A 20741-nucleotide genomic window follows, 5' to 3' on the forward strand; every position below is an offset into this window, starting at 1 on the left:
TTTTTCTACTGGAAGAAGACGGCCTGCAAGAGAAAAGCAAAGGAAAAAAACAGGTCAGGGAAGATGGAGATAAAAGCTGGGTGGTGGTAAATCTCTGGCTGGGGTACAAGAATGTCCTTTTGTCTTCTGATCCAAACACCGTCACGGTGATAGTAGTTTATCATCCAATTTTGTGAAACTGGTTCCATACTTCTTTTAGTCTCTTAGATGGGACAACCTATCAAAACCCTATGAAGGAATTACCAGGTAGCTTTAGTTGCCGCAGAGAAGTGTGAGGCACAGGAGACCATCCTCCGTGCATTAGAGGAGAAGCGCCAGTGAGCAACCGGAGGCGGAAGTTTCATTTTTCTCTTATTGGTAGTTGTGAATTGCTGTGAGCCCTTTCTTAGGTCCACTTTGTCTTCACCCCTAGTTAACAAGAGTCCTGCTCCTATATCCAAATGGTATCTTTCAAGGTACTCCAAGGGCTTTTGAATAGTTAGCTAAATAAAAGTAGACTTGGAGGGAACAAGATCTGGATAACTTAAGGATATAACAAAGGATAACTTAAAAATCTTCTGTTAAAGGGACCATTTGTCCAAAATACTCTGCTACCATTATTCTCTGAGAAATACTACTTACTATTCAACACTTGACAATTATTATCTATACTCTAGCAATACCGAACTTATCAGACCCTTTGTACAACGATTATTCCATTATTGAAAAGAACTCTTTTTATGAATCCTGTTGCTTAGAATTAGTGACCATAACAAAAAATGCATATACAGTGGCCAAGCAACCGGTTAGCATGTGAACAAGGCAAGGAAGACGACAGATTGAAAGAGAATTATAATTCATCCTAGAAGCCAGTTCCTTGTTTTTTTGACCATTTCTTTGGCTGGACTGCTAATGCATGATTTTTGTACAAATTCTTTTAATTCGGGGTCCCCCCCTTTTTAAAAGAAAGATCGCATACTTTTTCTGAAAATACGCTTTACTTTTTAAAAGGAGCAGATAGTCATGCATTATCAGTGCAATAGAAATTGCCAAGAAAGGGAAAAGGAACGTAAAACAGTGTGTGTCTTAATTAAAACATTGTTAAAGAATAAAACTTGGCTCTTTGCTTCTCTTCCCTAACAGTCAGGACACGAGGACGTTACTTTGCTGTCAAACAGCAGGGAAAATACAGCTTGCTCAAGGGCTGGTGCATGTTTAGGGGGCAATATTATTGTAGCATTTTCCTTTCCTTTTCAAAAGCTAGGTTTTGTTTGGCGCCCTATACAACAATTAGCTCCCCCCGCCTCCGCGCCCACCCCATATTCCGGCCAACAGGAAGTGATGCATGTTGGGGGTTAGCTGCATGAACCACGTAGAGACTGCTCTGAATTTCCTTTAAAGTCTGAAATTCTTTCGTCAGGGTTTGTAAATTGGCTTTCCTCGTAGAGCGAAGATGGAATGGAGGTGGGGATGGGCAGGTGGAGAATTTGATACAACGCTATAAAAAATCTCCAGGGCAGCTCTTATATTGAGATTTACTTCCTTGGTTTTCTGAGTCACTTAGGCCTGCCCCCTCCTTTTCCTAACAATCCTGTTTCCCCCGTGGACTGGGTAAAATAGGTACAATCCTAAATTGAAATTACAAATGGTGCAAAGGAAATCTCTCAAGTCTTCGGTCCTCAAAGGTCACCTTTCAGGTCTCACTCGGAACGTGGAGAAAGCCGAGTTCTAGTCCCTAGTTTCCTGAAGATACCGGCAACCCTGGGGCAGCCAGCGCACCACCTCCAACCCACCTCACAGCCCGCAACACCAGAGACGTCACCTCCCCGCAACACCCTCTGAGCGCTGACCCTCCGGGGGACTGGCGCATGCGCAGAACACGCGAGGGCCAGCAGCCATCCAGGGGACCGTAGGCTTCTGCACAGTGGTCACAGTCTTGAAAATGCGTGGCTCCCTTGTCTCCGTGAGGAGAATCCCTGGTATCAGCCACCTAGCATTACTACCGAAGGAAAACAAAGGAAGAAGCCGTGCAATCTCTAACGCATTTCCGTTTCAAACCCCCAACTTCCGGTTCGTCAGCCGGTTCCAGACCCTGCCTTTCACTTCCGGTGCCTTTCGTTCCGCTGCGGCCGATTCCTGCGTCCGCTACCGCCGGTTCCGCCGTACTCCAGGTGAGGAGACTGGGAGTTCCCTGGCGTGCTGCCCACGCAGTGGCCGTTGGACCGGGAGGCAGCTGCTTTGCTGTCCTCGGGGCCCCCACTGCCGCCGGCCGCGGCGGGCTGGGGGCTGCGTGTGCGCGCTTCGGAACGCCTCTGCCCTGCTGTGCAGCCCAGGCCTCCCGCACTGGCCCGCGGGTCGCGGGGGCAGCCGCCCTCTCATCCGGCCCCCTCGCCTACAGGGCTTTCGCGCGCCCCAGTGGGCTTTGTGTCCCCAAACTTCATTCTCCGTTTGGGGTGTGAGCATTTCTGCCGCTCACTCTCCCTACTGACACCCCGGTCCTCTTGGTCTTGGGGGCTTCTATTGCACCTGCTTTCTAAGCTGCTGCATCCCAGCCCCTGCCCTCCGCGCTCGCCTCTGCACTGCCCCAGTTGCCGCCGTGGTGCTGTCCTGGGTAGGAACTGACGGCGGTACTTTCCAGTCCTTTTACAAGCTTGTGGAAAAGTTAACCCCCTCCCCTCGGTTCCCAAGAGGTTAACTTTTGCTGCTGTTACTTTCAAATTTCCGCCTTTGAAAAATGCTTTTTAGTCGTGTGGTCTTAGGTAATTGTCTTGAGTTTACTGATCTGTACAATAATATTAAAACTATTTAAATTTGATTCAAAAGGTCCATTTTTTTTTTACTGAGGATCGTAACATTTCTTAGAGCAGGTTGTAAACATACGAGAGGAAATATCAGTGGATTTGTGGAGCTCTTCTTTTAACTGGCATGTTGAAGACACCTGCCACCCTAAGTGTTCAAATTATTTTTTAAGATTTAGAATTTGCCTTCTTTCTTGCAGTTGGTTGTAGCACATGAAGAGTACAAAGGTTTCAATAAGTAAGCGACAGCATTTGGAAATACCAATACTTTGAAATTAGAAAATTCAGTTCTCCAACCTGTAGGGGGAACAAACTTAAGAAATCTGTTAGAAAGCTTTATGGGAAGAGGAGACCTACATGCTCTTGTTGAGAATTATTCTTAACTGTTTATGTGCCTATGGGTTTTGTGTTTATTGATCTTTGATGTTTACAGGTCCAATTCAAGAGAGAGAGTGTAGGGAAAAAACATTTAGTCAAGACCTGTTCTGTTACCAGTTATATGCCCATGGACAGACTATATAACTTCTCTGAATGCCTGTTTCCTTAGTTATGAAAGCGGGACAGTTCTTATCAAACAACCTTGCTAAATGAGATTATCTCCACCAAAAAACTGTCCAGTGTATTAAATATGAAAAAATAATGGCCATTTACTATTTATTTAGCACAGTGCCTGGAATACTTCAGTTTCAGTTTTTAAAAATTTAATTTTACCACCCTGGCTGGCGTAGCTCAGTGGATTGAGCGTGGGCTACGAACCAAAGTGTCGCAGGTTCGATTCCCAGTCAGGGCACATGCCTGGGTTGCAGGCCATGACCCCCAGCAACCACACATTGATATCTCTCGCTCTCTCTTTCTTTCTCCTTCCCTTCCCTCTCAAATAAATAAATAAATAAATAAAATCTTAAAAAATTTTTTTTTAAAATTTAATTTTACCAATACTTATATAATGCTTCTTACTATATGCCAGGTACTGTGTGACTTATAAACATGAACTAATTTCATCTTCATAAGAACCCTAAAATACAGGTTGTATTGTCATCCCTATTTTGCAGGCGAGCAAACCTAGGCACTAAGACTCAAGTCACTTTCCAAAGTCAAGATAGTTAATAAGTGGGAGAGCTGGGGCCTGAATGCAGATAATCTGACTAGAGTTTGTGCTCTTTTTAACGACTGACTCTACCACCTCTCAAATGTTAAGTGAACAATGGTCCATCATGGAGAAACTTGTCTGTAGCATAAACCTGATCAAGCAGAGAGGGAGGGATAGGTAGCTAATTGTTATAGCTTTTCAGATGAACAGAAAATCTGATAGATTAGGAAGCAGTCATTATAAGCCAAAAATTGGAAAGGTAGAGGAATTTTAACTTTGAGTCCTAATAATTTTTGGCATTTGGGTCACATTACTGAAAGAAAATCCTGTTTCTCTACCATCAGGTTGTAAAGTAGAACTCAAAACTGTACAGCTTATAAAACTTAAAGTTATACATTTGGATACATCTTTTAAGATATTTTAACTTATTTGTATATGCCTTCCTCCTAGGTATTTTTTTCTGAACAAGATCTGCCTCAACATATGTTTCAAGGATGGCTCTCCCTATCATCGTAAAATGGGGTGGACAGGAATATTCAGTGACCACACTTTCAGAAGATGATACTGTGCTGGATCTCAAACAGTTTCTCAGGACCCTTACAGGAGTGCTACCAGAACGACAGAAATTACTTGGACTTAAAATTAAAGGTAATTCTCTCCTCATGTCAAATTTTTTACATTGACACAAATTTTTATATTAGCTATTATCCTCTTTAATAAATCTTTCTCTTTGGAGATTTCTCTGATGTTTCTTTGATAGAGCTATTCCTAAAATTGTTTTATGATATAAGAAAGAATATTAAATGTTACTTGAAAGTACCACCAAGATTAAGGTTATTTTTGATACCTCTGATAGTTGGTATTTACTTGTTAAATGTTTGGCACAGAAGTCCCAGGTAAAACAGTGTAAGTTTTGGCATCTGCCTTTTCATTATAGCTTGTGCCTTGTACTCTCTCCAAATTATCTTTTCTGACTTGAAAGTAATGATGATTTAAAAGGATTAGCAGTTATAGGCAGTGTTTATACCCAATCTAAAAGGGACTTGAATGGTGTCCGTATTTGTCATATTATTGAAAGGTGTGTTTTGAGTAGCATTAAATCTACAATTATCTTAGGTGCGTAGTTTTGAAGACTTTGGAAAACAGTCTTCATCTTGAACAACAAAACAAACCATGAATTTATTTTGTTTTGTAAGTTGAATAAGGGTGTTCCTTAAGATGGAGCTGGGGAAAAATCAAACTTTGTATTAGTTGGTACTTCTTAGTGTGTTAGAAATTCCTATTTCAGGAGTATCAGTTTGTTAATTTAAGGGGAAAAAAACCCTGCTGAGGGATCTGTTCCAAACTTTTTAATGTTAGGGTTTTGTATAATGGGATAGTGAAACTAGCACCTGAACTTTAGTGAGAAAACAGTCATTTGCTTGTATTGTAGGCAAACCTGCAGAAAATGATGTTAAGCTTGGAGCTCTCAAACTGAAACCAAATACTAAAATCATGATGATGGGAACTCGTGAGGAGAGCTTGGTAAATGTTTACTTTTGTTACCATTTGTCCCTTTGAAGATATGATGATTTCCATTACACGTCTGTATCATAGTTTTAATTGTGGTAAAATTGTCAGTTTAGCAGTCAATGAAAAATGAAATCTACACAGTGATTGTGGTATTAACTCAGCAGGAAACAGACAGTGGGGAACTTGTTACTATGTGGCCACTGTAAGTATAGTAGTAGTGCAAATGGTCAACTTTAACATGGCAAATCTGTCTAGTAAATGGATATACCAGATTATGAACCGTGAAACTTTTCCCATGGTGTGTGCTTGAAAAACTCTTATACTCAGTCTCTCATTTGCTTTTTTTTACTATGCATGTATTTGTTATGTTAAACATAGTAAAACAAAACATTTTCATCTTCATAGGAAGATGTCCTAGGTCCACCTCCAGACAATGATGATGTTGTCAATGACTTTGATATTGAAGATGAAGTGGTTGAAGTAGAAAATAGGTAAGTGCTTTTCACTACCAAAGCAAACTGGTTGTTGTAATGTGAGAAAAAGTGAATGCTTCATCTGATTTTATTTTTTCATTAGGGAAGAAAACCTCCTGAAAATTTCTCGCAGAGTAAAAGAGTACAAAGTGGAAATTTTGAATCCACCCAGGGAAGGGAAAAAGCTTTTGGTACTAGATGTTGATTATACGTTATTTGGTAAGTCAGCTAAAATTGTGCTTTATCTTTTGTTATCTACAACTTTTTCCCTTTTGTTTGTTTAATGTTTTCCTTGCATTATGAAATGTTTCAAAACTTTTCCTATTACAAAAGTAAATCATTGATTGTAGAAAACACATATAAGAATAAAAAGAAGTAATCTTTTTATTCTTAATCTTCTGTAATCCCAAGACTCAAAGTGACCACTCTTATATTTTTGTATATCTTTTCTTTTATTTCTTAAAATTTTTAATTTATGGATTTTAGAGAGAGACTGTAAGGGAGGAGGGGAGAGAGAGAGAAAGAGAAACATTGATTTGTTCCTTTTATTTATGTATTCATTGGCTGATTCTTGTATGTGCCCTGACTGGGGATCAAACCCTCAACCTTGGCATATCAGGATGATGTTATAACCAATTGAGCTACCTAGTGACCTATTTTTGTGTATCTTCAAGGGTGTGTTTGTATGTATACCTTTACTACTTTTGCTTAATGATACATTGAACATCTTCTTACTCATTTAACATTGTTCATTGTGGATTAAATATCTATATTGTTTAATCACACAGAATTCTAGCTTATGGGTGTGTCATAATTTAACCAAGTCCTTCCCTATGATTTATATTTAAATTTTAATATGGATTATTTAAACATCATTTTTGATATTTCATTTCTGGTTTTCTGTTGTATTATGTTCAGGGCAGATTCTTGAGTTTAAAATCTCTCATGTTCAATAGAGAAAGAAAGATGTTCATTATATCCTTTAATATTGTCAATAAATGATCAGTTGACTCCTGATATTAGAATGAATTTACTTACCTCTAATCCTACCTAGACTTTGAGTACATGTTGTAAGTTAATGTACACTTATTTTAAAGTTTGATTGTAAGTTAGTTGGACCTCTCATTTTGGTGAATCGTGATTGTATCTGGGAGATGAATGGCTAAAAGTGAGTGTAAGTGGCCCGAGTTTGTTTTTCAAACTGTAAAGTAGCATCTACACTTTAAAGACTAGATGACAAAAACAATTTATACTTCACTGTGTAAGCCTGAGTTCTGGCTACTGCTCTTCACAAATTGAATGGAATTGATCAATTAAAATTGGATTGCAAGGATATTAAATTTTGTGCTTTGAAGACATCTTTATCAGCCAATGTATGTAGTTCATTCTGAAGTAGCTTACGTTTAAGTGTTTCTGTTACGTTTCCTATGTTTAATTAACATTAGGTACTTGTCCACTATAATGAACTAATGCTCGTCTATGACTGATTTTCTTTTAGACCATAGGTCTTGTGCAGAGACCGGAGTAGAATTAATGCGGCCATATCTTCATGAATTCCTAACATCTGCATATGAGGATTATGACATTGTTATTTGGTGTAAGCTATATACACATTTTTTTTTGTTTAGATTTTCATGGAAATAATGTTGTTCCTTATGTTATTCTGCCTTATAAAATGTCACTTAAAATGACCTATGTTTAAATATGATACAGTTTTCATTCATTTTAGCAAATTTTTGATAATCATGTTTGACTTTCTTGCATCACAATATAAGCTTATACATATAGTTGCCAAATACCACTGAAATAGTTAAACATGGGAAGAGAGTAGATTATGGTTTGAGAGTAAAATGTCCTTATTTTTATAAGACCCCCTCCCCACCTGGGTTAGGAACTTTTCTTTCTGATCTTTACTGTAGAATCTTTGGTACTTCAGTATATTAGGATATTGTTGCTTTCTCCTTTCTTCATCACCCTAGTTTCAAAACACTTGGAGAAAGATATGTACTTTTAAAAATCAGAGTAATGTGGTTCTTCAGAAACAAAGAGAGGCAGTGCGATATTACATAAGGAAGGGTAATGAGTGGACTAAAGTAGCCTAACTCAGATTGTGGTCTGTGGACTACTGCAGGGACGTACAGGTCTGTGATAAGATAAAGGTAATGAGTTGGCTCCAAAAAGTAAATTTAAGTAATAAATTAAAGTAACGTAAATTTAAGTAATAAATAAAAGTAATGTAAACTTACTACATTACTGAGCACACAGTTTAGTTCAAATGGCAATTTTTTTGTGGTAAGACTTTCTTGAAAAGGGAAGCCGTAGATTGATTTACATCTGACCTCCACACAAATATTTAAAGTTGCCTCTGGCAATATCATAAGCAGAGAAGAATTATATTAACTATGAATTAAATAAAATCTAATCAATTAAATATGCTATTTAATTATACTAGATTTAAAAAAAGTTTTATTGATTCTAGAAAGAAGGAAAGGAATGGAGAAAGAGAAGGAGAGAATCATTGGTTTGAGAGAAAAACATCAGTTGGTTGCCTTTTAAACAAACCCTGATCAGGGACCAAACCCAGAACCCAAGCATATACCCAAACTGGGAATCAAACTCATGACCTTTTGGTTTGTGGAACAACGCCCAGCCAACTGAGTCACACTGGCCAGGGCTAACTGTACTGGTTATTTGATGAGAGGCTACATGGCTATATTGCAGTCTGTAAATTTTCTTTGTACTTTTCCTTGTAATCAGAGTTATCTCTATTGTTTCGTGATAATATGAGTTCACAGTCACTAAGATTAATGACTTTAATACATAATTTCCTGCCCTGGCCAGTGTGGCTCAGTTGGGTGGAGCATCCTCTGGTAAATCCAAAGTTTGCAGATTGGATTCCTGGTCAGGGCACATACCTAGGTTGCGGGTTTGGTCCCCAGTCAGGGCACATGCGAGAGGCAGCTCTCACATCAGTGTTTCTCTCCCTCTCTTCCCCTCCCTTTCCCTCTTTCTGAAATCTATAAACATGCCCTGGGTGAGGATTAAAAAAATAGTAATAAAATAAAAAATAAATACTTAATTTTGTGGTTAATAAAACACAGAAGAGAGCTTACTGAGAAACAAATTTTTGTTCAGTAACTGATATCTGAGATGACATCTGAAAAAAAATGTATCCTCTACATTATTAAAATAAACTTAAAAATTTAGAGAACTTTATAATATGTTTAAAATGTTATTTTTTTAAAGAAATATTTTATTTATTTTTAGAGAGGGAAGGGAGGGGGAGGGAGGGGGGAGGGGAGAGAGAGAGAGAGAGAGAGAGAGAGAGAGAGAGAGAGAGAGAGAGAAAGGGGAGAAACATCAATGTGCGGTTGCTGGGGGTCATGGCCTGCAACCCAGGCATGTACCCTGACTGGGAATTGAACCTGCGACACTTTGGTTCGCAGCCCACACTCAATCCACTGAGCTACGCCAGCCAGGGCTAAAATGTTATTTTTATAAATTATGATATATCATGGTAATACGTTGAAAGGGCACCTCAGAGCTAAGTAAAGTAGAGTTTTAATTCTGGCTCTGTCTTGACTATGTGATACTGGGCAGGTTAGTTAATCTGTCTGTGCCTGGGCTTGTTCTTCTGAAAAATGAAGATAAACAAACCTATATTACAGGGTAGTTGTAAGAATGAAAGTATCAGTATAGCACCTAATATTGTGTCTGGCATGTAATAGTTACTTAGTAATTAGAAACCTATTTTGTTATCTGTGAATCTTTTTGTTTTTCATCTAAAAAACATAAATACAAAATATATACTGAATTTAAAAATTGTTTTTCATCTCATGATTGTTGTCATTGTAGATGCATCATTCTCTAAAATGTTAGTTTAGCTGGCCAGTTTTGTATGGGAGGTGATTCCTCTGGTGGTTGTATGTGTGTATGTTAATGATGCTTAGTTTGAGAATGCAGGTACCTCTGTTGCTCTTTAAAAATACATCTATAGCCCTGGCTGGTGTGGTTCAGTGGATTGAGTGCTGACCTGGGAACCAAAGGGTCGCCAGTTCAATTCCCAGTCAGGGCATATGCCTGTTTTGCAGACCAGGTGCCCAGTGGGGGGTGAATGGGCGGCAACCACACATTGATGTTTCTCTCCCTCCCTTCCCCTCTCTCTAAAAATAAGTAAATAAAATCTTTAAAAAATACACATACACACTAAAAAGTTGAACTCCTTTTTCCCATTTTAAACATTTTATTTTGTAATACCTATTTGGTTTAGTCTAGTAACTTGAGAACAGGAAGTCAGATAAAGCTGAGGGTTGAATTTTAGTATCAGTGATTTCAAAACTCTTTGGTGTCTGACAATGAGCAAATACATGACATACATTAGTTCATGAATTTAGCTGTCTCAGATTCTGTTAAAAGCTTCTACTCAATGAACACTGAGTTTGCTGAGCTCAGCAGAATTCACTGAACCTAGCTAATCTTTAACAGTAGCTTTCTACACAATATCTGTGTCTTTTTTAAATTGATTTTTAGATAGAAGGTGGTGGATGAGGGGGAGGGAGAGAAACATCAATTTGTTCTTATTTATGCATGATCAGTTGCTTCTTGTATGTGCCCGGCCTGAGATCGAACTTGCAACCTTGGTGTATCAGGACAAGACTGTAACCACCTGGGTTACTCGGCCAGGTTCAACACAGTGTTAATCTGCTTATATTGACATGTATACTTGTGCATTGCCTCAATAGAAGAATATGGGAATCCAGACACCCCAACTTTAAGTTTGGGACTGATAGAGAATAGTACTAGAGCTGTTTTAAAGAGAATGTAGGTCTTTATTTATAAATAATTTCCTAGGTTCAGAGTGTTTTGAGCATTTACCTCTATTTTTTAGATACAAGTTGTTTAAATTCTATTCTGTCTTGAAAACACACTAAAATAAATTTATTTTTTATAAACACTTAAAAGAAAATTACCATAAATGTATAATTTATTGAATTTTTAGTCTTGCTTAGAAAACTTGCCTTATTTATACTTATACAGAAGAAAGGTTTTTAAATGAAATTCAAGCTATTCATATGTCTTGTATTATCATTCTTCATGTTTTAGCTGCCACAAATATGAAGTGGATTGAAGCTAAAATGAAAGTAAGTGTTAGAAAATAATCCATTTACAAATGCTTTGAAAGTGCATTTGTCTTTTTAAAAGTTTTTAATCCAATTACTTTTATTCTCATTGGAGGGCATTCAGTGGGCAATGTCAGGAGTTGGAGGCGTGTGTCAAGTCTAACAGCTGTGTTGAGCACCACGCCTATTTCAGGGAGAAGTCCAGCAGAGCTCCTCCTCCCCCCTCCTCCCATTTTACTGTAGTGCTTTCCTTTCCTCCTTTTGTTCTGCTGTGCGATGCTTGGAGGCCTGGTGCTCTCCTGAAATAGTGAATGGGGAAGTAATCTGTTTGTTTTATTTTCATTGGACTGCCATTTATTGACCCAGCTAAGTGCAACTAAAATACTGGCCAGTTAAGTAAGAAGTGCTGGCTGGGGGATAGAAAGTTGGCATTATGGGACATTATAGCTAGAATTTTCAGAAAGCCTGAATTTTCTACATTATTATACTTTAACCACATGAATATTTGTTTTTATAGGAGCTGGGAGTGAGCACAAATGCAAATTATAAGATTACCTTCATGTTGGACAGTGCTGCTATGATAACAGTGCACACACCACGGAGAGGATTAATAGATGTAAGAAGTCACTTTCCTTTTATTTAATGAGTTGTCTATTTTCTAGTGTACTTTTGTATTTATGTTGGTGGCATAAACTACAGAAAGAGTTTAGAACTCCATCTGAGTGGTCAGCAAAGTATCAGTTGAGTTTTGACATGGGAAGATGAATTTAAGGTTAATATATTTTATTTTATTTTTTTTAGATTTGAATTTTAATTATAAAATTAAGGGTCTTGATGTAGGAAAGGGCAAGAAAGGTCATGGATAATTGTCCCATGATGATGGCAGCACAGAGTTGCTGAAGACAGAGTAGTAGGTGAGAAAAAATACTGTCCTCAAGGGAGGTGCTGGGAACAAACGAAAACATGCTCGTCCTGCCCTGTGTGAAACTGGGAAGCAAAAACAGATACGTCACGCTGCATGCGGTTTGGGGTGATGTGTGTGAAGCCCCTGAGAAGAGCAACAAGAGCCATCAGAGAAGGGGATTGGACTAAAAAGATTAGTGTTCTTCACTTTATTTACTTGTCGAGTAAGTCATATTGTTGAACTCCTGCCATCTGCAAGTCCCTGTGATAGGCACTGTCGGGAATAAAGAGAGGAGGAAACACGGTCCGTGCCTTTTGGAGACACAGACTGATAGGAATTGGGGAGAACCTAGCATGCTGGGAAAGCTTAGGGGAGGCAGTACTACAATTGTCAAAATCATAAGTAGGAAGGTTTAAGTGCATGGGGATTTGTTCAGTAAAGGAAATATACTACATATATCAAGGGGGAAATATAATTATTACTTAGTGAGGTGGTACATTTACAAAATCTAAATAGTAAAAAGAAGTTTGGGAAATGTTAAACTTAGTAGTGTTTATAATAATGACAAATCAGAGGAATAAAAATTCTCAGTATACTGACAATAGGAAATTGGAATGTGAATTTGCATTTATCCATATAATGGGATACAGCTAAATCATACGATGCAGAAAATAGTTCTTAACCTTTGTTTGGTTCAGGTTTCCCATTAACTTAACTGAGGCTGCTGCTGTTTATAAAAAAGGCTGAAGGTAATAATTTTATCAGAGTATCTAGTTGTTATCTTTGGTACTGATTGGATTATAAGTAATTTAAATTTTTCTTTTGAGCTTTTCCGTGCTTTCAATTTTTTCTACAGTTGGCAATTTTACTTCTCTAATTAAGAAAAAGTAGTCCACGTTTGGAGAACAATTGGTACTTGACCTAAATACAAAATGACAACACTATTAGGATGATGTAGGTTTCCTAACCCTAGGTGTCATAAAGCTCTTGTCACATTTCTTGAGACTTTGTTAGCCAAGAAAACCAAGAATCTGGCTTCTGTGTCAGCTCCTGTATATTTGCCTTTAAGTATTTGAGGGTTTGTTTCAGTGGTAAACAAGTAGTATCAAACAAACTTGGGCAAATAAAATTTTAGTAAAATTAAAATATTTCAATAACATTTTTTGCCATAGATAGAGCACAAAGAAGAAACTAGGCTTTCTTCACATAGGAGAAAAAGAAAACATTTTTTAAAAAAGATTTTATTTATTTATTTTTAGAGAGAGAGGAAGGGAGGGAGAAAGAGGGAGACAAATATCAGTGCATGGTTGCCTTTCACCAGGCCCCCACTGGGGACCTGGCCTGCAACCCAGGCATGTGCCCTGACTGGGGATTGAACTGGCAGCCCTTTGGTTGGCAGCCTGCACACAATCCACTGAGCCACATCAGCTAAGACAACATTTTTAAATGACAGCCCTTGGCACCATTTACTTATTATCGTTTAATCTCATATAATTAGTATTATCATATGCATCATATTATCATAAATGAGACTCTTGCCTTAATCAAAATGTACTTTGCCACTAAAAATTAATTTATTTAAAAAACTTTTATCTAAATGTGTAAAATACACTCACGTGATTCACAGTAAAGTACATAGTGAGAAGTCTTCCTCCCACTTGGGCCCTCTAGCCACCTAATTCTACTTCCCACAGGAAATCACTTATTTCTTATGTGGTCTTGTAGACCTTATGCAAGCACCAACAGATATGAATGTATAAAGGAATTAATTTTTTTGAAGGATCATTTTAAGTATTCAGAAATAAAAACAAGAACTTAACAAATTATGGTGTTTTGAAGTTAAGCAATCCAGTGCCCTAGAAGTTATGCACCTGTGCCACTGAATTAGCAAAATCAATTTTCTGTAATATTTAAATTCAGTATTAAAATATTTGAATATTTAAATTATGTGTTAAAAGGGCCAGGTACATTGTCCATCACTAAGGTTCTCCATTGTTAAGAACAGATTCATGTGACCTTCAGACTCTGAGGGAGTAGTATTTTCCCAGGAAGTCATATGACTGCTCAGCAGATGTCTAAACAATTATAGAAAATTTTTAAATTACTGACAAACTCATAGGAGAGCAGATGACAGCCAGTGGGGGGTGGGAGGTTAGAGGGTAGAGAGATTGAGCAAAAAGGAAAGAGGACTCATGGACGTGGACAACAGTATGGTGATTGCTGCGGGGGAGGGGGAGGGATGTAGAGGGACTAAATGGTAATGGTGGAAAAAGAATTTTAGACTATTTGATTAAAAATAAAAAATAAATGAAAGCTAAAAAAAGTTAATTAATTAAAAACCATTACATAATTAAAAAATTAAATAATTGTTCTTCCTTTGACCCCAAATCTTCATGTTGAAATTATGGAAAGTCTTATAATGTGGTTTAGTTCAGTTAGACATGAATATATTTTTCAGAAGTAAACATTTCTAGGTACATTATGCGATAAAGTGTATTACATCTCATTTCTGGTCTGTTCACACAGCCAGCTGTCCCTGTCTTACAAAGAAAAGGGACATACTGCATAGTTCTGCAGGGCATTCATTCTGCATTATTTTTGCTTTTAAGAAAGGGTGAACTATTGATGAAATTTGAGTTAAATCTAAACTTTTATTCTAAGGTAAAGCCGCTTGGTGTTATATGGGGAAAGTTTTCAGAGTTTTACAGCAAAAAGAATACCATTATGTTTGATGACATAGGAAGAAATTTTCTGATGAACCCACAAAATGGACTAAAGGTAAGACATAATTTTACTTGCTTTGCTTACATAACCTGAAATATGTGGTAGAACTTTAACACTGTTGAATTTCATAAATTTTTGAAAGTATTGTATTCTTGTGGTCGAACAAGAAAAGATTAAATATTTGGAAAAGTTTGTGTAAAATTGAACATTCTCTTTTTGGTTAGCTAACTCATTCAGGTGTTTTAGGTTTAATTAGCTTTCTCCTACCCGTCTCTGCCTCTGGCAACCACCAGTCTGTTCTCTGGATCTATGAACTATTGGTGGTTTATTTTTATTTTATTTTTATTTTTTATTCCACATATAAATGAGACAAGGGGTGATTTTTGAGAAGATCTTTAACTTTATATACCCCTGGCCAGGTGGCTCAGTTGGTTTGAGTGCAGTCTCATACACCAAAAGATTGAGTGCTTGTTCGATCCCCTGTTGGGTGCCTACAGGAGGCACCTGGTCGGTGTTTCTCTCTCGCATCAATTTCTCTCTCTTAAATCAGTAGACATATCCTTGAGCGAGGGTTAAATGTGTGTGTGTGTGTATGTATATGTATATGTATGTAATTGGTTTCATGTCTGTTTTAAAACATCTTTATTTTCCCAGCCAACATTTAGGCCCTCCTCATTTTTGGATGTAGAGATGATAATATAAGTTTCTAGGTCTTCATGTTTTTAGAGCAAGATTTAAAAAAAAATCAGAGTAGAATCTCAGTAGAATCACTGAAGTACGTAAGTCCCCACTCCCCAAAATTCTAATTCAGGAAAGGTATTTTTAAGCATTCTACAGGAACCTCTTACATGTCTCTTTTTCAAAACCTCTTTGAAGAAGGTAGTTATTAATGATCTGCCCACACTGACACAGAAGCAGTTTTGAAATTGAGAAATATTCTGAAGCATTATGTTTTGTTTTCATGGTATCATAATGCTTTTGGTAGAAATCTCAAAGATTTCAGAGATCTTAAAACATAAGACTGCTTATTTTAAAAATAGTTAACTTCTAATACTGTAAGCTTGCTAATCTTAAGATTTAAAATATATAGAAGGCATTGTGAATCATGAATATTGTACTGAACTAAAAGAACTTGAGTTTTGGTCATGGATAAATTAATGGATACTCTGAAAACTTCATTTTTATTATCAGTACAAGGAATTGATAATATGCAAGAATTCAGATGATCTAGATATTCTTAAGTTCTTAAAAATGGTTCTTTGGTGTGAGCAACAATGGCCATATGTTGCCTGTACTGCTAGAGAGCACTTGGATCATTTCTGAAGAATGGTACGGTAAGCAGTGATTGTACTGGAGAAACAGTGAAGTCAATTAGGTGAATAATAGATTTTTTCTATTTAACTGGTTTATTGACTTTTAGACTCAGAATCACTGCATATTTTAGTCTTGTTGCTTAATAGTGCCCAGGACCAAATGCTTAGCAGTAAAAGTAACTTATCAGGGCCTTGGGTTGAAAATCTTACCCGTCACTGGACTCTATTTTCTTTTTCAGTTTAAATCCTCTTCCTGCCTTTGAATTTGGAATCACTTTGGTACATTGTGTAATAATAGTTTAAAAATTAATATGTTGCCTTTACAATCTTTAGTTGAACGAAGGACTACGTTAAAACATTACAATATACTTATTGCACTACATCATGATACCACGCCTATTTACTACCAGTTCCAGGGCTTAAGCAAGGCTCTGCAAGTGGTGATTCCCGCACATTCACTGCTGTTGTGAAACAGCACTCACTGCCCACGCTGCCTGTTTAGAAGTGGGATCTCCTACAAGTGCTTGCCTCTGCACAGACTCACGGCTGCCTATTTTTCAGTGTTACTGTGTAAAACGAACAACTAATGACCAGCTTGCATTTTCTTCAGATCACAATAAGGATATATTAATACTTTACTGAGTATTATTTATTCAGTCCTAACGTGTGCTTTTCATGAGTATATGAAATTTTAAAAAAAATGTTTCTTATAACAAAAATCCAAATGTAAATAGAACTCCAAAGAATTGTGTAACAAGACCCCTGTGTATACATCATCCAGTTTGAACAACTTACTAATTCATGGATGAGTGTGTCTGCTCTGTACCTACTACTTTCCTCTCGGTAATATTTTGAAGCAAATTTCAGACATACCATTTTATTTAAAATTAATATAAAACATTTTTTCTATTTTTAAGTTATTTTATCTATTTATTTTTAGAGAGGGGGAAAGGAGGGAGAAAAGGGGAGAGAGACATTGATGTGAGAGAGAAATACCAATTAGTTGCCTCCAGTATGTGCCCAACCAGGGATTGAACCCACAACCTAGGCAAGTGCTCTGACTGGGAATCAAACCGGTAACTTCTGCTTTGCGGGATAATGCCCAGCCAACTGAGCCACACTGGTCAGGGCAAAATTAATATAAAATTTTTGAAGGCTATCTTAAGTTACATAAAGATTTTTGAGCTGATGTATTTAAAAAAGCAAAACTTTTGATTGGAACTATATCAAAGAAAAGTTTATTTCTAAACTAAAATTTATAGTTTAGCAAATTGTGATAAAGGTAACAACATATAAATGCCACTCAAGTTAAATACTAATTATAGTCCTCTACCCTACCTGGCATTCTGACTTAAAATGAATCAAAATATATCTACCTTAAAAATTTATCATAAAATATATCAATTGTAAAATTTGGAAAATATGACTTTTTGTGGGAGAACTCTTGGATAACTAAGAATATTTATGGAAACTTTAATGATAGATGCTTAAGATAAAATGAAATAGGAAACAGGTTATAAAAAAATATGATACCTTAACTATATAAAAGTTTCATAGAAATAATACTGAAATGAAAATCATCAATATTAGAATTTATCTCCCTTGTTAGATCAAGCTTGTATTTGGATTAACTTTTTATGAATGAGATTATTCAATGAGTAGGAAACAGCTGGATTGATAGAACGGGGGAAAGTCTAAGGAGTTACGCAAAGAAGAAAGGGTTCAAGTGCTATAAGAAAGTGCTATAAGAAAGCTTGTAAATTAGGTGAAAGAGCTCTTCACTTGTACTGTAAACATTATACCATGACTTTCAGTTTATTAAACTAAGATAATATAAAATTAATTTCTATTATTCACATCCTTGGTGATGTTTCAATCCTGCTGACTTTAAATGATAGAATAGTGTAGATTTGTACTAGTTTCTGTATTGCAATGTGAAATGTTGGGTAATGTTTGTTTCCAAATAGATAAGGCCTTTTATGAAAGCACACCTAAATCGAGATAAAGACAAAGAACTTCTAAAATTAACTCAGTACCTCAAGGAAATAGCAAAATTAGATGACTTTTTGGACCTAAATCACAAATATTGGGAAAGGTAAGTGCTATTTATTTTCTCTTTCATTAATGAATGAAAAGATTGGTGACTGGTTATACACACAACTCTTAATTTTTATTTAAAATGGGTAAATCCTAAGACTATTTTCTAATCCTGTGATATCTCCTCTGAAAGTATTTTTCATTTTGTCTTAACCTCTAACTTATTTAGAAACCCACATCTTAAGATCTTGAGTACTTCTAATAGAGAGGACCTGAGAGACTGGTACATGTTTGTGATGCTACCTGTAAATTATTTTTTGACATCAGTCAGGTCACTCTTTTATGAATCATATGGGAATGTAATCTCCATTCTCATACTGTAAAATAATGTCAGCATAAAATACACTAAAAATTTTCCTGTTAAAATTAATCTACAAGTAATCTCTCTGTATAGCAGAAAAGTTAAAACAACTTTATTCTACTAGAACAATAATTACTTTTGATTTTCCTTTCCAAAGATGACCACTATTACCATCTTGGTGTCTTCTAGCCTTTTTTAAACACAAACATATGTGCGAATCTACGTACAGATTGCATATAAACATCAAGATTTTGAAGCAGGGGAAAATCTCCTGAGAAGTGGACAGGATTATTATGTACTACAAGTAATTGTTTGGAATGCGATCTTTAATTTCACTAATACAGCCACAGGAAAAAACTGTTCATGTAGTAACAACACTTGGACTTTTCAAATTTTACTTTTGGCTTTCATACCACTCTGACAGATAGATTCTATTAGAGTCTCATAATCCCATTAGGAAGGTAAGCAGGGATTTTTATCTCCACCTCCACATTGTAGATGATGTAACTAAGTGATGGGGACAAATGCCTCCATGTCACAAAGGGAACAAGTTTTGCACCATTGAAACATATCTAGGTGTTATGATTTTAAGAACTCTTTTCTCACCCCATTACCACTGAATATAGTAATTCATAAATATGAGAAATAGAGATATAAAAGTTTTAATTTAGTGGTAGATTTCTATAAAATAATATGAAGGAAATTTTGATTCATTAATGTCTTTGCATCTTTGTATCTTTGCACTATTGATCAGAGTCCCTTAGTTACTTTGACCCACTGTCTTTGTGTAAGAAAAATAAGATCTTTAAATGAAGTTTGAGGGATTTGGGGGAAATTACAGTACTGATTATTTGGAAGTAAGGCAGTATAGGGTGATAGAGTGCAGCCTCCAGGACCTTATTTTGAATCTGAGCTCTGTCACTTTCTAGCTGTATGACCTTGCTTAACCTCTTTGTTTCTGTAAAATAGGAATAAGTTCTAATAGAAAACTCTTGATAGAGCTGTTGTGAGGACTAAATGAACTTAGAATATGTAATGGAACAGAGCATGGCACATAGTCAAAAAATGCTAATGATTAGTCACAGTTATTACTCATCTTAAAGTTTTGTTAGTAAAATAAACTACTTTCCTTTGTTATTGTGAATTTAGCATGATGTGGCTTAGACATCTTTTATTTCTTGCAGGTATCTCTCAAAGAAGCAAGGACAGTAGTTCCAAGTTATGCTGGCAGTTATTGATACTTGAGATCCATGAACTCTTGCTTTTATGCTAGAAATCATTATAATAGTGCTGGACACTGAAGCAAATACCAGACTGCTTATACTTGGTCTTCCAGTTTTTGTAAATTTAATTTTATATTTTTTGAAGATCATAGCAATATGCTAAAAATAGTCTCTTTTTCCCCTATATGAATAAACTGTTACTCTTGAAAAATATTTCCTCCAGCATTGAGTACAGAGCTTTTTCCCTACTCCACACCCACACACAAAATGGACAAAAATGTATACGCAACAGTGTCATTTTGTGACTTTGGAAACAAGTTATGTTTTGTGTTCCTGCTTTATTTTGTTGGTGTCTGACTAAATCTAAGACCAAACCCATCTTGAAACTACTACTTTGACTTTAAAAAAAATATTTTCTCAGTAAGGAACCTAGTTTAGTATGCTTAATATTACCAAGAGGTTTTTTTTGTATTCTTTTGTCATAGACACAATGTCCCTTTTTACTCCACCACTACATCACTAAATTCTGAGCTGTCTCAGTTTTGTTGTATGTGTGTCAATGTTCTTTGAGAAAAAACTGGAAAATGTCAGTTGTAATACTGATGTCATTGTATGGAAGGAAATGTAAAATTGAAGAATAAAACTAAGCAACAAGAGTGTTTCTTTTTGGTGGCTAAGTAGAAACATTTCTCCCAAAACCACTGTCATACAAGCAGTAAAGGGCAGTACATTTTAAAATGGGACATGTCACTGTTTCAGCCCTAAAAAAGCATGAACAAAAAGTTTTTGTTTTGTTCTAGCTATATCTTGTCTAAGTGCAAACACTGTTTCAGTAAAAAATATCTAGCCATAAACTTAAAAAAATTATTTGCATTGCTTAAGCCTGCAGATATGTAATGTGACCACTGTTTTGTGTTGACAGTATTGCTTTGTACAGTTCTTGTATTTGAAAGGAATCTGATCCTTTCAAATGAATGTGGTGTATATTCTTACAGGACTGTTTCAGTGGTGTAAATAATAAATACCCTTTCTTAAAATATTGTTATCTGCTCTGTGTTATCCCAAATACAGTACTTGCCTCTGTTCAATCACAAAACATTAGGTCCAGGCAAGGACCTCTTTAAAAAAATTAAATGGGTATGATTTTAAAAGTGTGTATTTTAGCCCTGGCTGGTGGTGCTCAGTGGACTGAGCACTGGCCTATGGA

The 20741-nt window shown here is 36.4% G+C and overlaps 1 protein-coding gene across 2 annotated transcripts; it reads left to right on the plus strand.

Moving 5' to 3' along the window:
• Positions 1 to 1851: 1851 nt before the first annotated feature.
• UBLCP1 (ubiquitin like domain containing CTD phosphatase 1) lies at positions 1852 to 20571 on the plus strand. Of its 2 annotated transcripts, XM_028527718.2 has the most exons (11): positions 1852 to 2150; positions 4318 to 4515; positions 5300 to 5391; positions 5785 to 5870; positions 5956 to 6071; positions 7351 to 7449; positions 10956 to 10993; positions 11490 to 11588; positions 14538 to 14654; positions 17881 to 18008; positions 19496 to 20571. In XM_028527718.2, the coding sequence occupies exons 2-11, from the start codon at positions 4362 to 4364 to the stop codon at positions 19521 to 19523; spliced, it is 957 nt and encodes a 318-aa protein (XP_028383519.1). In that variant the 5' UTR covers positions 1852 to 2150; positions 4318 to 4361; the 3' UTR covers positions 19524 to 20571. The 2 variants fall into 2 exon arrangements, with proteins under 2 accessions (XP_028383519.1, XP_035869917.1); XM_036014024.1 differs by lacking the exon at positions 5300 to 5391.
• The last annotated feature ends 170 nt before the right edge of the window (positions 20572 to 20741 follow it).

The sequence above is a fragment of the Phyllostomus discolor genome, chromosome 13 (genome assembly GCF_004126475.2).
Source record: "Phyllostomus discolor isolate MPI-MPIP mPhyDis1 chromosome 13, mPhyDis1.pri.v3, whole genome shotgun sequence".
In the NCBI taxonomy this organism is placed as follows: Eukaryota; Metazoa; Chordata; class Mammalia; order Chiroptera; family Phyllostomidae; genus Phyllostomus; species Phyllostomus discolor.